This window comes from Vipera ursinii, assembly GCF_947247035.1.
Source record: "Vipera ursinii genome assembly, chromosome: 6".
Lineage (NCBI taxonomy): Eukaryota > Metazoa > Chordata > Lepidosauria > Squamata > Viperidae > Vipera > Vipera ursinii.
In genome coordinates, this window is record NC_139515.1 from 10,974,473 (window position 1) to 10,992,273 (window position 17,801).

Below are 17,801 nucleotides of genomic sequence, written 5' to 3' on the forward strand. Positions count from 1 at the left end.
ATTTGTTCTGTTTTATTTGTCTTAGTCTGGGAAAAAGGTTTAATACAAGATGCACTGCCAAGAATTGATATTTAGACAGCCAGGTTTTGCAGGAAGGTTTCAAATTGCTTTGTGGTCCTCAGAAGGGAGGGCTTCGTTAGACTATGTTAATACAGATAAAAAGTCAAAATGGTAGCCACGATGGTTCACTTGAAGCTCCGCCCCTTTTTATGTGTATTGTGATGGACATATTGACGTTTTAACCATGCCCTGAAGACCCTCCCTCTTGATAAAAGCTGTGAATTGGAGGTTTTTAATATACTGCTCAAAAAAATAAAGAGAACACTTAAACAACACAATGTACTGTATTTAATAGTAGGATGTCGTATTTTCTGTTCCCTTTATTTTTTTGAGCAGTATATTTTCTGGATCGGATGGTTGGTATTGTATTTTTTTTTAATAGTATAACCTCAAAGTCGGCTACAGGATAAGAGTTCTCGAACAAGAGATGGCAATAAAACAACATCTCTAACTATTTTGTGCCCTCTACTGCCTGCCTGGACTTTTGCAGTCTACACCTAATTTAAATGGAATTGGAATATAATTATCCCAAAGCAGCACTGCCAATCTTAAGGCTAACATAATGCAAGAAAAATAACAATGTGATGGAACTGACACATAAGGAGTTTTAACAAGAGTAAAGTCCAGTTGGAATAAGAATTCTGCATGTGTCAAAAATGTCCGGCATAATAAATAGCCTTAAACAGATGTCTGAAGAATGTCAGAAAGGCAACATCTTGGAGAGAGAAAGTATTTTTATGGGTTTTTGCTCTGGCCTAAATAGTGATACTCAAGAAGTAACACCAAGAAAACCCAAAGTAACATATGTTTCAAACCCTATGTGTGCTTCAGATGTGAAGTCTTGACCATATTAAATCCTGTGAGAATTCTGACCATTATTCCAGTAAACAAGCAATATCTGTTCCACGTCAGAATCTACACTGGATATATTTAAAAAATGGCACCCAGGGAAATGACTTCTTTTTCCTGTCCAATGCAATCAACTCACTAGCCAAGATCAGACATGTCAAACACAAGGCCCGGGGGCCGGATCCAGCCCGCGAAGTGGTTTCATGCGGCCCACGAAGCCATCCTGGAAACAGTGAGGGAACGGCCCCCACTGCCTTGGCCCTGGCCCAGAGACCTTCCTTCTGCCAGAGACCCTCAGATCTGTCCCAATCCTGCCCAGGCCCCCATAGGCACCCTTGATGCGAACGATGTAGAGCTGGCCACGACCACCCAGTAGGCCATATGCACTCTAGCCACACCCACCCAGTAGGCCACGCCCACCCTGGCCATACCCACCTGGCCCCTTGAGGGCAACCACAATGCTGATGCGGCCCTCAATGAAATTGAGTTTGACACCCCTGCTCTAGCTGGTGACCAAGATCATAGGCCAACTCTGTGCCAGGCCCCAATGCAGAGAGAGCTGGACTATTTTTAATTTATTAACCCACTCTCTAACTCAAGTTAGATAGGTCAATTGGAAACTCTGCTACATGCCCCACAACTTTTTTTGCTATTGTGAAAGGAGTTCAGATTTCACAACTAACATATTGATTTTCAAATTACTGTAATCCTCTCATCACGACAGCCTTCAGGAGGAAAAGGAAGTTAAAAGAAACCCCCTTTTGGTTAGTGACTCCCCACTGTTTTCCTCCTGTTTTTGTGTCTGTCACCTCCTTAACTGGCTTAAGGACCACCAATTCCTTTTATGAAAAATGCAAAGAAATGAATCTTACCTGAGCTTCTCACAGCAGCTTCTCTGCATTGAAGAGAACCATTACTCACTAACCTTAATCCTGTGGAGCTCTCTCTCTTCCTGAAATCCACCATGAATATTTCTTACAGTACCAAATCCATTTTACCAGTCCTTTCCACTTATCTCTCCACAGTGAAGGTAATTGAGTTTGTTTGGTTTTAACAGCATGAATAAGCATCCACGGGGGTGGGGGGTGGGGGAGCATAAGACCTTCTTGTATGGTTTTTAGAGTGACATTATTACACCCCTGATATCAATGGGATTAACTATGGTAGTGCATGCTTTACATTTTGACCAAGGGGAGGGGTGACAATATAAAGAGGTAGGAGAACAAACTGAAGTAAAAAAAAAGAATTGGTGAATAGCCGTAACATGCTGTTCAATTAACCAAGTCTTCTGTGCTCTCCCAATACTGCAACCGTCACATTTTCCTTGAGACATTTTCTCCATACTCTACACAATTAGGACTGTAGTCCAGCTGGAAAGAAAAAATCTTTGTGGTTAAACTTGGAGGACAATAAAGGGGTTTTGAAGTTCTTCACTTCTTCCAATTGAAGGATGTGGTTGTGTGGCAAGTGAGGAACGATGGAATGGTTGAAAACATGATCTACAGATCACTTTTTGTGTGAATATAGTTATCCTTGAGGCTTAATTTGACTAATAATTAACCCCAGAGTTTGTGTAACTCACCAAGAAAGTCATGAACGTGACTTAATTCTGTAGCTACGGTTAAAACTAAAGTGATTTTCTGTAGCAAGTCCTGAATGCTTTTCTACTGAATGATAGCAATACAACCAAGATATGCAGAATTCAGTCTCAAGATCTCTTTGGGATCCTCAGCTCTTTGTGTCCTAGTTACGCAACTGCTTATGTTCACTTAAGCTAACAAATACAAAGGGGAGGAGCCAGAGAAATAACTTCGGGGAGGTACCTCCTAAATAGCAAGTGCCTTCTCAACAATGAAAAATCTGATTGTCTTTTCCCACAATGATTAAACAGTGAACGATTTGCCAATTATTTCAAATTGGTTAAGAAGATAGCTGGGCAATATTCCATGGCCATAAAATTAGTAGCAGCTTGCTATCTAGAGAAAACACAGTTGTCGCCTCATAATCAAACTCCTCTTATAGTTGAATGTTGAACATGTTTTGCATTTCAAAGGGAGGAAGGCTGAGTGATGAGATGCAATCATGATCGGGAGAGGTGGACCAACATAAATTCACCCGATCCTTGGATCAACAAAGCCAGCCACATTTTCACCACTTTCTCCCTATCTAGAGTAAGTGAGTGTTTGGTTTGATTTATCTTCCATTTCAGCCACCCCTTCTATCTTCCTCCTCCTCCTCCTCCCCCCCCACTGACATCAGCGACAACTGTTAAAACAGGATAGATGAGAAACTTCTGGGGAAAATATGAAAGTGGCAGGAAAAAAGATAATTGTGATCCAGCTACTCAATTTGTTTCAATAGATTAGCCACTAAAACAAATGCCTGGGTGTGGGAAGGGTCTTTCAGCTGCGGTTAAAAATTTTTTTTTTCTCAGGGTCTGTTGAGTCTCCCTTATTTGTTTTTATTGCTTCACTGTACAAAGGGAAAGAAAAACAAAATAAGAACTACAGCAAATGACAAAACAATATTAAACATAGAAAAATCTCTCCAAACACCCCCATCAGATTAACTAAACCTTGTCCACACAAGAACCCTGTTTGTTAGTCTTTCCATTTGATTGATAAATATCAGTTTATTCAAACACATTTCTTCAAAGACATTTAAGTTCCAATTTCTTGCTGACAGTGCAAAATTATCATTTCTGCTACATTTCTGGCTTGATATGTCTAAAGTCCCTCCTAAGTTGATAAGTTACATATTTTGATACATAAACACTACATAAACACTGCATTAAGCTTTATTTTTCTTGTACAAAAAATCATATTAACAATCACGTCAGTATTTCACCAAGCCAGGACAACCGTAGAACAAATTCAAATCATATGCATGCTAGTACCTCAAATATGTTATATTTCCAACATCAAAAGGCTGACACTGTTTTGAGACATCCAGTAAACATGAAACTGTGAGAGACGTGTGATTGTAAGAAACATATTTAAATGTATTTAAAACACAAGTGAGCATTGATTTGTCATAACAGATGTTCCAGCTCCGTATTTCAAAATTCATGCAATTTGCCAATATTTATCAAGCCAAAGATTGGCAAAGAAACAAGACTAGGCTACACAATCTATCACAGAACATTTATTGAATGAAGCTGGACTGGAAGAAGATGAGTTTGATTTAAAAGTGGATCAAGAAATTTCAACAACCTGTATTACGCTGGTGATTTTTCTCTGTTAGCTGAGAAGGAAAGGCAGATTGGTGTGAAATGGGACTACATGGGTTCGGCAGAAGTAATAATGAAGACATTGTAATGCTATTCATCTCTGATCAAGCGCCAAAATAAACCAGAACAGAAAATTAATAATTGTCAGAATTTGAATAAGTAGCCTTTTTTGACAAGATGACAAAAAAGAAAAAGTAGACTTTTGAATAATAATATGGTTAAGAGTTTTGGAAATATGTCTTTTAGGACACTTTTGCTATGAGGGTGTTATCATATGTTAGTTGTAATTTCTATCTGTAATTCATTCCTTAATCTAAATTTAAATCTATTACAATGCATACAATCATTCATATGACCTCTGAATCAGAAACAAATCTCTAATATAATATGTCCAGAGTCCACTAAAATACATCTTTTACTGCATAAGCAGCTCTGTATTATTCAGAAGGGAACCATTTCTATGTTCTTGGGGGGGAGACTCTATAAGGTTGTTTAAAATCGAATTCTATAGAGTAATTTTAACTTGTCAAAGAAGACATTGTAATTATGTCTGCTGGAACATAACATCTTGAAGGATACAATGCAGTCAATTTTTCATAGTTGATTTTATACTTCAACAATACTATTTACTAGGGGAAAGTTATTATTTCTTTTTGAAAAAGGGAATGAAAAGGACAGCTCTCTCTTTATAGCCCAGAGAGAGTTCAAGTTAAGATTTAAGTCAGACAACAAAAGTCAGATTGTCATAACCATTCCCATTTCCCATGACTTGATATATAAAATTTAGGATGATCGTATAGCAAATGCATATATAATTCCACAATTTATTCAACCTCCAATTTAAATCAAAGTGACCCAACCAGCTTCCATGCCTAAGGCAAGATCTGAACTCAGGTTACTTCACTCCTGCACCAACTAAGCTCTTGTACAAAATATTATAAAAGCTGTTAAATATATTGCATTAAAACAAATTATTTTCACTATAGAATTGTAACAGCCTCAAAGCCATGCCTTGCAAGTGCGTGTCAGAAATGATAAGTGTGTTTGCAGTCAAATAGATGTGGTGACTCACAAGACATTTGGACCCGTGCCTTCTTTTGAGACCCCCACTTAGGCAGGCTTGTAACTCTTGGGATGGCATAATTGTAGCCACTTTGTTGAAAGAACTGAGTATTCTGCAAATTCAGATTTATGGGTTTTTAGCGTTTCAGGTTATTAAAGTAATTGCATTGGCACTTCCCTTATGTTGATCATTGTAGCTCATGTATTACTGTGTGTAGATTAGTGCGGTCATGAGCTAGATGTGGGAGACAGACATGTTTTGCTACATCTGGCTGATTTGTTCTTAGTTGGGATGACACTTCTGATGATTAACAGCACTTTTCTAAATACTTGGAGATGCATGCTACAGTTATCAAAAGCCAGCAGGAATTTATCACAATAAATTGTGCCAGATTAATCTTCTTTCATAGAGTTACTAGTTTAGTTGATCAGGAGAATGAAGTTCCTGGACTTTAGTAAAGGTCTCTCGGGATATTCTGCTTAATAATGGAGTGAAATAATGGCTAGGTCAGGGGTAGGCAACCTTGGCTCTTTTGTGACTCGTGGACTTCAACTCCCAGAATTCCTGAGCCAGCATAGCTGGCTCAGGAATTCTGGGAGTTGAAGTCTACAAGTCATAAAAGAGCCAAGGTTGCTTAACCCTGGGCTAGGTGATAGTATGTTAGATGGACTCCATTTGGCCCCCAACATTCTTAATCATGGCTTCTCTTAAGTGTGGAGGAAAATGCAGAGCAGACTCCATTGCACTGCTCTGCTCTGGATCCTATGAGGTCAACATTTTTATCAGTGACCTAAATAAGGTAGTTGAAGGGGAAATGGTCAAGTTTTCAGATGACACAATTCTGGGAACTAACATTTTAGAAGGCAAACTATTCAAAAAAGAACAAGGCAAGCTTGAAAATTAGCCTAATAGGACAGAATCTACAAGGAGAAATGTGAAGTTATGCATGTGGGGAGGATACGGGCAAGATATGAGTATAGGATGGGGCAGAGCTGGCTGGGCAACAGGACGTGTGAAGAAGACATCCTTGGGGTTCTTCTAGCAAGAATATGCATCAGCCATGGAACTTAGCAGCTGAAAAAGAAAATGCTCATGTTGTGGTGTGTTTAAAAAGGAAGTTGCTGGTTTTGAAGGGAGAAAAAACATCTTCAAAATTGATAGAAATCTGTGGAAAATCTTTCAAGCTGTCTCAGCACGGAAGGCCTGAGTAATGTACTTTGCGTGTAGTGTGGTTGTCATTTTTCGATCTTTGTGTAAAAGAGTCCTCGGTTTTTGAGGAGAAGTTGCTATACAGGCTGCAAATAGGAATGGTGATCTATTTTTGCAGTTCCTAGTTGTGTTCCAAAGGCGATACCACAGATCAACAAAGGCTTGTTTTTAGCTGAATTTTTAAAAGTTTTGGTTAGAAATTGCTCTTGCACCAACCGGTTTAATCATTAGAGATGACGGGCAGGGGAATCACTCCATTTGGAGAAAAATATCCAGTTTTATGGTTTCAATGTGTTGTGCATAGGGATTTGACAATACCAAAAGACTATTTTTAAAAAATTGCACAGTGGAATTATTGAGATTCAATTTCAATTCCCATTTAGTTCCTTAAAGAAGTCACTAAAAATAATGTTATAGTGCTAAACTATCCCTTTGATTTTACACTGGCCTGGTTGAAAGTTTTTCCTAAAGTGCTGCTCACAGGCAGATATGACAGATTGCCACAGCCAACTTGTCTGTTGTAACTCTTGCATTTCTGGATTGAGTTTATTGTTACTGGCCCAGGTTCCACTGACATTAATTTAACTTTTGTATTTGGCTGCATTGGCTCCCAGTTGTCTTCCGAGTGAGATTCAAGGTTTTGGTAATGGTTTTTAAGGCCCTACATGGCATGGGTCCGGAGTACCTCGGGGATCACCTGCTGCCGGTGTCAACTTCCCTCCGCCCTGTGAGTTCCCACAGAGAGGGGCTCCTCAGGGTGCCACCGGTCAGAGAATGTCGTCTGGTGGCCCCCAGGGGGAGGGCCTTCTCTGTGGGTGCCCCGGACTTATGGAATCGGTTGCCGGTTGAGCTCCGGACGGCGCCCGACCTTCGCTCCTTCCAACACGATCTGAAGACCTATTTATTTGAACAAGCCGGCCTGGCCTGATAGAGGATGGGTTGGGATTTTATTGTGGTTCTTATATTATTATTTATTGTTTTAACCTGGGCCTTGTATTTAATTCTTTTTTAACTTTTGTATCCTGTATTTTATATGTGCCCTGTTCACCACCCTGAGTCCTTCGGGAGAAGGGCGGTATACAAATAAAATTAACATTAACATTAACATTTGTTCAATTGTCCTGTGTAGAGTTGTCCTATGATGAGTTGGCCGTGGCGAGTTGTCCTAGACCAGGCATGTCAAACCCGTGACATCATGTGACGTTGTGTGACGTTGTGTGACTTTTTCTCCATTGCCAGCAATGGGGTGGGCATGGTTTTGGTGTGACACATCTGGCCTGCAGGCTGGCAGTTTGACATGCCTGTCCTAGACCCTTAATAACAGGTTTCCTAATCTGTCCCTTTTTCAGAGAAATCCAAGGGATCAGATAAGGAGCCAGGATACAAATGTATTTTATTTTTTATCATCCAAAACCTGGGGAACATAGGACAACTTTTTCACCATCACCCATCCTGCATATCTAAAATCAGTCAACATGACTTAATCTAACATTGGTAGAGAACTACCTTTTAAAGATACATTGACGATATTTTGGACGTTTTCTCCTTTGGAGAAAGTTGATTGGGTCTCTGAATAAAACTTCTGTAGGCTGGTTATTTGACTGTAGCAAATTAAACTAAACTAATGGAGGCAGGAAATCTAAAGGGCAAAAGAGGAACAGAATGATGTTAATGTTTAGAATCACAGTGGACAGTTTTGCAGGATTAACATAAGAATCGTCTCCGTAAAAACAGTTATGCTTTATAAATTCTTGTCCAAATGTAGTTTGAAAAATACAGTACAAGATTAATAAGGCAGGCCTAGAGACGACCGTGTATCCATCTTATGGCTTGCATCTGCCGTCTATTTAATAACTTGCACATAAAAAAAACACCAGGCATTCATTCGTTACAGCCCTAGCACTGCATTTATTTTTCCAGAGATTGCTGTGTGGAAGCACAACGCGAGCCCAGGGAGGTGATAGATTATACATGACAACTCTGCATGTTGTTGCACAAAGAGATTCCAGTCCTCAGCATCCTCGGAGAATTGTTCAATATTCTTGATGGTGTCTTATGTCTGGGAGGCCTAGGACGCAGCATTTTTGACGTCCTTGGTAATCAGTCAAATCTAGCATGACATTCACACAGTCTTAGAGGGCTCCATCTCTGCTGGGTCACCTTGGGCATGAGATCCTCTGTTCTGTACAGATCTCCTAAATCTAAGCGCTTCATTCTAAGAAATTTGAGGACTACCCCGAAGTATTCCAAGCCAACTCAATATTTTGATTATGCAAATTGGTGAGTTATCCCGCATCCTCGGTCAGAGGGTCCATTCATCATCAGCTGCTCTGCTTGCCAAGTCCTCCCTCTGCTTCCCATAGCTCCTTCCTCTCCCCAAGCAACCCCTCTCCAAAAAAAAAAATTGGCCAGAAACCAAAAAACAACACATCTAACTCCATGTCCCGAAGGAGTATTGAGTGTATTTAAGTGTACACTCTGGAATCAAGACGTAAGACATTTATGGGTCTAAAAGGAGCCAAAATGTTATGAAAACTTGCAGTGATCTACTAGAAGCAATTCATTCCAAAACATCCTATCTAAAAGCTCAGGTCCCTTAATGATTAATCCGAGAGCCAGGAAAATATTTTCTTGCTTTCTATCTTAAGTGGAGTATTTTGGCACCGGCAACCACATCAGTTCAATTACTAATGTATGCTTTTACTTGCCTACTAACCCAAAGGTGAGCAAAGAAGCCTGGACCAGACAGACAGACAGACAGACAGACGGTCTTAGCTTAGGGGAGGCAACTCTCTTGCTATAATTGTTCTCACCCAATTTCAGTGGCAAGTGGGATAATCCACGTTTCCTACTTAGGGCATCCTATCTCTTATTAAGTAATCACGTCCAGTTTACTACCCTAGAAGCAATTGGCTAAACTACAAAAACTCTTTCCTACATTTCACTACAATATTAAATCTGTGTTTGTCCAGCGGTGAGGATCCCACTGGGACAAGCTGAACATGCCTAGAAACTATATTCTTGTATTCCTGGAAATGGGTAGCGTATAGAATAGGTGGCAGCTGGAAAGATAGTTCAGAATTGTAATATGAAGTATTGGGAAGGTTCCTTCTAAGGACTTGGAAGTCCAGTTCCTGAGCTGTGCAGGAAGACGTTACAGCAGCTGGTCCTAAATCCCTCCATCACCTTTCAAGGCAGTTCCGCTCTTAGCATTACAGCTTCTGTCCAGATAAACTGAAATCTACTTCCTTCTAATTTAACTCATTCTGGGAGTTGAAGTCTACAAGTCATAAAAGGACCCAGATTGTTGGGGGCAATAAGCTGACTTTGTAATAATGCCGCTTGGGGGGGGGTGTGAAAGCCCTAACAAGCAGGCATATACATAGAATGAAGGCTACTGCTAAGCTTGTAAGCCGCTCTGAGTCTTCAGAGAAGGGCGGGATATAAATGTAATAAAAAATAAAAATACGGTAATAATAAAATAAAATAGATTCTTTCTTCTTCCAGGAGAAGGGAGGGAGGGAGGGAGGGAGGGAGGGAGGGAAGGAAGGAAGGAAGGAAGGAAGGAAGGAAGGAAGGAAGGAAGGAAGGAAGGAAGGAAGGAAGGAAGGAAGGGGGGAAATGAAAAAGCATAAGGTTAATCCAGAAGAAAAAAAAACACCCTGAAAAAGAGAGCCATTATATTGATGACATTGATTAAGCATGGTAGCAGGGCTACAACTTAAGAGTGTGAATGTAAGGCAGGGGTCTTCAAACTGGGCCCTTTTATGACTGGTGGACTTCAACTCCCAGAATTCCTCAGCCAGGCACGCTGGCTGAGGAATTCTGGGAGTTGAAATCCACCAGTCATAAAAGGGCCAAGTTTGAAGACCCCTGATGTAAGGGATCACAGATTGCCTGAGCCAGTTTCAACTAATTTGTAAAGTTGAATTAGATAAACCAATGGTATGACATAATACAAGGCAAGTTTGTACCTTCGTGCCTCTTGGTTCCTCTAATATTTTTTTACTAACAAACTTACCAACCTTTTCTTTCTCATCACTCTCTACAACAATCAAAAGCTCAGATTCTGCTGCTCAAATCAGCTCATGTATACATTACAAGCTAAAAGACGATTCCTTAGTGACAACTTGTGCATCATGCCCTTATCATCCAAATTGTGCAGTGAAGTATTTATGTCATGACTTCTGGTAAAGTTGTCAAGCACAAAAGTTCTGCCATTTTTGTGATCACTTTTTTCCTCACTTACCTCCTCTGTCTTGTGTGCATATTTTTCCTTGCTTTTCTCAATTTTAGATACAGAAACAGGAAAAAATGCATGTAAGAAAGCTTTTAGTAACTCATTCCAACTTGTTTTTCTAGGAAATATTCAAAAATGCAATCTGTTATCTATGGCCTGAAATAAGTAGTCCCAGGAGACACTATCCTGTGATTTTACTAAATGCATAAATGAGGAAAGAAAGAGAATAATATATTTTCAGATACTTAAAAAAGAACTAGAAGGAAAATGAATAATATTGCAAAGCCTTTGCCCATAACCACATAGATATATGAAATTATGCTGTAATTCAGCAAAGCACTTGATCCATCCATTGAAGTAGATTCCAATCCACAAAGTCATTATACCAAAATAGGTTTGCTAGTCTTTGAGAATTTAGAAGAGGCTTTGTAGGTTTCTTTTCATCCTGTAATTTTTAATCTGAAACTTTTCTTTTGATAGATGTATTTTAGGTTCCCCCTTATGTTCCTTAGGGGATACGGTGGCTCAGTGAGTTAGGATGCTGAGCTTGTCGATCAGAAGGTCGGCAGTTTGGCGGGTCGAATCCCGAGTGCCGTGTAACAGAGTGAGCGCCTGTTACTCATCCCAGCTTCTACCAACCTAGCAGTTTGAACGCACATAAAAATGCAAGTAGAAAAATAGCGACCACTACGGTGGGAAGGTAACAGTGCTCCATGTGCCTTTGGCGTCTAGTCATGCTGGCCACATGACCACGGAGACGTCCTCAGACAAGCGCTGGCTCTTCAGCTTTGAAATGGAGATGAGCACTGGCCCCTAGAGTTGGAAACGACTAGCACGCATGTGCGGGGGAACCTTTACATTTACCTTTATGTTCCTTAGCACTTTAAGGCAGGGGTCCCCAACCTTTCTGGGTTGGTGGCCCAGTAGGAAAGGGAGGGGCAGGCATCTTGATGCATGCATGTGCACACATGTAAATGTAGCTGCATGTGCATGCACGCAAACGGGGCCATGAGCATGCACACTCCACAAATGGGGCTGCTAGCACTGGCACGAGGCTCACAACTCACAGCTTAGCTAGCGCCGGCGTAATGGGGGTGAGCACATGCACATGTGTGCACGCAGTCACGTGGCCTGGTGCCCATGAAGCCACAGCCCAGTAGTGGACTGTGGCCCTTAGGTTGAAGACCTCTGCTTTAACCAGATCCTTTGGTTGGTTCTTCCCATTCAAATTACTTTAATCTGGCACTTTTATTTTGACCCATGGATTCTATGTGGGCCTCCCTGTTTTTTTGTTTCTCAGCTGTTCACTTCATAAACATGTTCGGGGTTCCCCCTAAGTCTAGGCAGCCTTTCATCTCACAGCCCTTTGCCGCTGACCCACCGTTTTCAGGTGCCTGGAAAAGTCAGTCTCTCTGTGTCTTACTAATGGCAGGGATAAACTGGATTCCTGGCGATGAATGTCCTCTCAAATAATCCCGAGCCACCTACAGTCCACTGAACATTCTGTTTGGTGTGTATGTGCTTGTATAATCCAGACAAGGGTTTTTGGAAGACTCCTCTATGGGGCCTGATATTTGCTTTATTCCCCGCTGCTTCAAAGCAGAGAGTTCAGGGGTGCCGAAACGTTCTTGGACCCCCTGAATTAACTGGAATGCCTTTTGCAGCCATGAAAATACACACACACACACCACAAAGAGGATGAGACAGAAGCTGTCACTCCTTTTTTCAGTTCATGAGAAGACAGAGAGAGAGAGAGAAGATAGATAGATAGATAGATAGATAGATAGATGATTGATAGATAGATAGATAGATGATAGATAGATAGATAGATAGATAGATAGATAGATAGATAGATAGATAGATAGATAGATACCCCTGCCCACCCCTGCCCCCCAAAAGCCATCTAAGGGCGGTTTATAAATGTGATAAAAATAAATAAATAAATAAATAATTCCTCCTTATTTTGAGTTTGGATGTCCCGCTATAAATGTTGGGAGAATGCATCCACTGCCCCTGCCCCGTAGGAGCCCTTCCTTCAAGGATTGAAAGGCTGTTTTTGTCCCTGCTTTTCGCCTTGTCTTCTTTAAGCCGGATGTGGCCCGATTCTTTCAACTCCCCTTCAGAGGATGACCCACCGAGCCCCCCTCGTGTTCTTTGCTGCTCTTCTCTGCGTTCTCCCTTGGCGTCCTTCTTGCCTTGTGACCATAGGAGCAGGCGTGATCTTGCAGGTGTGATGGGGTCAAAGCAGCAAGAGTGGGACTATGGCTTCCCCAGGGCTCAACCTTGTTCTTCCCTTGATGCAATAACCTAAAAGGCTGACGGCGTCCTCTTTGTGGCTTGAAGCCTTCAATCACTCCTTGCCCCAAAGGGAATCTTAGCATTTCACATTATTGGAGAGTGCCCCCCCTGTTTGTTTTTCGTTATATTTTTTTTTTTGTAAGAATTGTTCAGTTGCAAGGAGATTGCCTTTTCTTTCCTACCCCTCACAACAACCCTATAAGATAGGCTGTTCTGAGAGAGAATGGTTGATCCATAGTCACTCATCAGGTTTCTGTGGATGAGAACAGATGAGAACTCCGAGCCCCCCAGTTTCAATTCATCTTTTTTTGCAATTACACAATCCTGGTTGTCAGGATTGGCCTTGAAATAAAGACGTGCGTTTCTGACGTAGCCACATTAGTGCAATTGTGTAGATATCGGAAAAATCTCCAAAAAGAGTTTGAAGACACATCAAGCCTAAGTGATGATGAAAAGCAATATAAGGAGGATTGCTCCATAGAAACTTGAAAGACTCTTTTCAGATACACGCAAGAAAAGAGACTTAGGTTTCACAGAAGCTTAGAAAGAAATAGACAGAAGTCTCTCAGTCCACCAGAAAGCAATTCACCAAGTTTTATAAAGTCATGCTTGCTTTGTCGTCTAGTGCATTATGCATCGAATAAGAAAGAAAGAAAGAAAGAAATAACAACTGCTGGTGGATTAAAAATAAATGCAGAAATGGTTTTATAAGTTATATATCTCCAGTAATCACTCTGCTAAGCTCGATTATTTGCCTCTCCCTTCTTCTCAACAGGACAACATTTTCAAGCTGGAAGATTCACATTTTGAAAATGGCAGAGGAAAAAGTCCTTATGACCCCAAACTTCTGACAGCTTCTCTTTTAATAGGTATGTAGTATAAAGTAGTTTTGAAACACACACACACATACACATCAACCAAAACCTCTGCCTCTGCTTCTTTGGATGATTGGGCCCAGTGCAAATCAGCTCTGATCTGATTCAAAATTTCAGATTTGGTCACAGGACAAATGAGTTCCGAAGACAAACCAGATCATTTGCAGCCCCATCAAGATCCGAGGTTGGGTTAAAGAGAAGAAGTAACTTCCTTTATGTTGCATGCATATATTGGGGAATAAATTGGTGCCTAGAGGCTACATCCATACTCAAGTGGCTTTTGATAGAATTGGATAAAAATGGCAAGGACAGTGGAGAAACGTATGCAGGGTCCTAAGAATAGTCTCTTTCCTGGACTTAAAGCCTGGGCTGCTGTGCTCCTCAGCTGCCTGGTGCTGCCAGTTAAAACATGCACAATCATAGCAATTGGTTGTTTCTGCAGATGAGCGTGCATTTCTTCTAACAAGGGTGCAGATGTTATCCTCTGTTTGAACAGGTGGGTGACCTGCAAACCTGCAGAACCTTGGACCTCCCAAAGACCCTTTTAGGCAGTGCAGTGTTTACAAATACAATCCTAGTGCATTCTAAATATGCCCCCCCCCAAAATCAATTTTGTATTTCTTGAATTGCTCTCAATATGAGAAACGGAGAATCGGGTTTTTGTGTGTGTGTGTGGGGGGGGGTTCATATATCTCCCACTCCAAATAAGTCAATGCTCTTTTCCCAAAGTTCCAGGCTTCCTCTTTCCATGAAAAAGTAAGTTAATTTACAGGATAAAATCATGCATAAACTACCAGCTACTTCACACCCTCCTTGGCTCCGTCATAGTTGCCTCCAACTTGGCAGTAACAGGGAGAATTAAACTTATCATTTCAATCAGAAAAAGGATGTTTGGGTTTGGAAGCTCAACTTCACTGTACTAATTCCCAGCCTAGAGCTTCAGTTGAGTTAATTATAGCAGTATTCTTTTAAACCCACGTGTGTGGCAGCCCCTCTCCAAAGTTGGCTGATCTTGAAATGCTAAGCAGGATCAGAACTGGTGGGTACTTGGATGGGAGCCTTCAGAAAGTCTTATACCTTGAACTGGATTGGTAATTGTCGTTGCTAAGACAACAGTCGCCACCCATCAGCAGCTCCTCACCTCCTTGCCAGCTTGCTTGCAAAACACCTGGGGCTTGGAACTTCCTGCTTGTCTCCCACTATCTTTGGAGCTGGTAGGCCATTGCCTCAGAATAACAAAGTTGGAAGGGACCTTGGAGGTCTTGTAGTCCAACCCCCTGCTCGAGTAGGAAAACCTATGCCACAGGTCTGCAACCCGCGGCTCTGTCTCCTGTGGCTTCCGGTCCTCTGCCATGTGCAGTCCCCCCCAAAAAAAATGGGACTAAAAAAGTTCAACCAATCAATTCAAATATGCAGGGTAGGTGCATATCTTGCCTTGGCTCCACTCTTCAGTCAAACCCTGTTCTGTGCATGCGTGCATGTATGCACATGCGCACACATTTTTTGCGGCTCCCAGTTTTTCCTTTTGTGAGGGAACTGGTTCCGAGTGGCTCTTTCACTGTTTCAGGTTGCTGACCCCTGCCCTATGCCATTTCAATTCCTTGTCCAACGTCTTCTTAAAAACCTCCAGTATTGGATCAGCCATAACTTCTGCAGGCAAGTCATTCTGGAGAACTTGGCTAACAACCAAGGGATTCATTTGACAATAGCAACCAAGATTGCAGGAATTGACGTCACTAAATGATGCTAAATGATGTGGTTATGCTTTATGATTGCATCACTTAAACAATGGAAATTGTTGTCATATGTCAAGGGCTACCTGTAATCCACAACGGCAATCAGAAAGTTGCCTTTCAGGTTGATCTAAGCCCTTAAACCTCTTTCGATTTCTCTCTTGGTTCTTTTTTTTTTCCCCGTTTCTCTTTGTAAGGATCTTGACTGTATCCACGCTGAAAACGCCGGGTGTGGTCTGGAAGCTATAAAACTAAAATTTGAAGAGAGTGCCTGGTGCCAGCCAGTAAGATGTTACCATGAAAGCACAGGAAATTCAGAAATGATTAATAGTTTGATGTTCTTTAAGCATCAGGAAGAAAGTTTAAATATCTATCCTCCAGATGTTGTTTGAAAGATGAAAAAAGTATTTCAGGATTGTTTTTCTCCTGTAGCACTTAAGAAAAGGAAACAATTCTGTGTTTTAACAAATCCTTCATGCTTTTAAAAACGACACTCAGGGAGTGCAGAGTAAGTTGCCTTCATTTGGAAACTTAAATGATTAGTGGGAACTACCCAGAGGGCACTTTTTAAAATACAGCCGTTCACTTTGCAGTAACTTGCACTTTGGATAGGAGGGGGGAAAGTCCTTAAAAGACAGGTGTATAATTGAGTGCCTGGAGCAGCAAACATTTGTGGCGGTGTTTCTTGGGCGAGATTGACTTTGAACAAAAGGTAGGATGGCAAAAATCAGCACAAAGCCCATTATGGCATCTTGCCATGTAAAGTAAACAGTGTTTAAGCTTTTCATGTGCCTTTTTTCATCTGCACTTACACCAATATGGTCGTGTTGTTGGCTGGCCTTTTGCTTTGATTAAAAAAAACAAACCTAGAAATATTTTCCTCTTTTTAAAAAAAGTTATGAGAAAGAGACAATGATGATGAATCTTAACAAATAACTTGCCTCACAGGCAGCGTTCCTCAACCCTTGGCAACCTGAAGATCTGTGGATTTCAAGTCCCAGAATTTGCCAGCTAGCAATTTGGGGAAACATTTTTGAAGTTAATTAGAATCATAGTTTGAAATATCAATGCCTCCCTTTGGCTAAGGCTGTGTGTCTTGCACAACCTGTCTCTGGGAACAGCTGGACAGTCTTCAGCAGAGGTTTATTTGCTTTTAAATTCACGGGAAAGCAATTACTGATTTGTTCCCTGCAGTCTTTTAAAATTATATAATGAGCAGACGTTTTTTTAAAAAAAAATGTGCTATAATTAGTGCAGTTGTATTCCTTTTTTTTAAATTCAAAATATCTGTTACTCGGTGCACTTGCAACTGATTTTCATTAATTTCATCCATGCTATAAAAATGCCAGTTTGGGATGAAAAATAAATAGCTCTGAGGCCTTTTTTTAGCTGTCATTTATTATTAATGGACTGTGGAAGGCACAGCTACTGTTTGCATGCCAATGCCTACGTTTGCATTTTCCAATAAAACCTTAAAAATTCTCTGATCCAGCCACAGGGGCAGGATCTATAGGAAACGCCATCCAGAATTCGCCAAGACTATATACAATGTTGAAACTCTTTGCTCATTAATGTGGCTTTAGGAGCTTTAGGGCAGAATGTGGGCTGCTTTTTATTTATTTCCAGCCATTCATTCGGATTATTGGAAACAAAGATCCATAGTAATGATCCAGTTGGAATCTTGGCTGAGTCGCGGACCATTTGGCACTTTTGAGTCATAAAACTACAAAAAAGAAGAAAAAGATGAAGACTGGAGACACAAGGCTTCCTAATCCACGTGTCTCCAGTCAACTGGGTTCCCAGAATTCCCCAGCTTGCATGACCATTGTTAAGAACTCTGGGAGTTGAAGTCCTCACATCTGGAAATTGGCACCCACGATGTGGAAGGCTGCCTCAGATCACCCCCTTTTCCTGTCTTCCATATGCAGTAGTGGCCAAAATCGTGGAAACCTTTTGGGAAAAGTATACAGTAGAAATGCCACCTTTGGTTAAGTTTCCACCCATTTTTCTTCTAATTTCTTTATATAACTGTAGCCTTGTTCACTTAATAATACTATTTTACATTGCTTTCTGGGTGACCAGTCAACTCTTCGCACCATTACTTTAATTTTATTACATTTTACAAGCTCACTAAATGAAAGAACACAAAAAACCCCCAACCAACTTGATAGCCATCACATAACCCACTGACAAATGTCCTCCTCTCAGCTTCAATACGTGACATTGATAACTGAATCCTGCCGTG

The 17,801-nt window shown here is 41.0% G+C and overlaps 1 protein-coding gene across 1 annotated transcript in view; it reads left to right on the forward strand.

Moving 5' to 3' along the window:
* SEMA3A (semaphorin 3A) overlaps positions 1 to 17,801 on the forward strand; it is a gene marked incomplete at both ends in the record, with an annotated part of 175,710 nt that overhangs the window by 103,410 nt on the left and 54,499 nt on the right. The window contains one exon of the mRNA XM_083366286.1: positions 13,724 to 13,817. Coding sequence (XP_083222412.1) covers positions 13,724 to 13,817 — 94 coding nt within the window. The remainder of the gene's footprint in view (positions 1 to 13,723; positions 13,818 to 17,801) is intronic.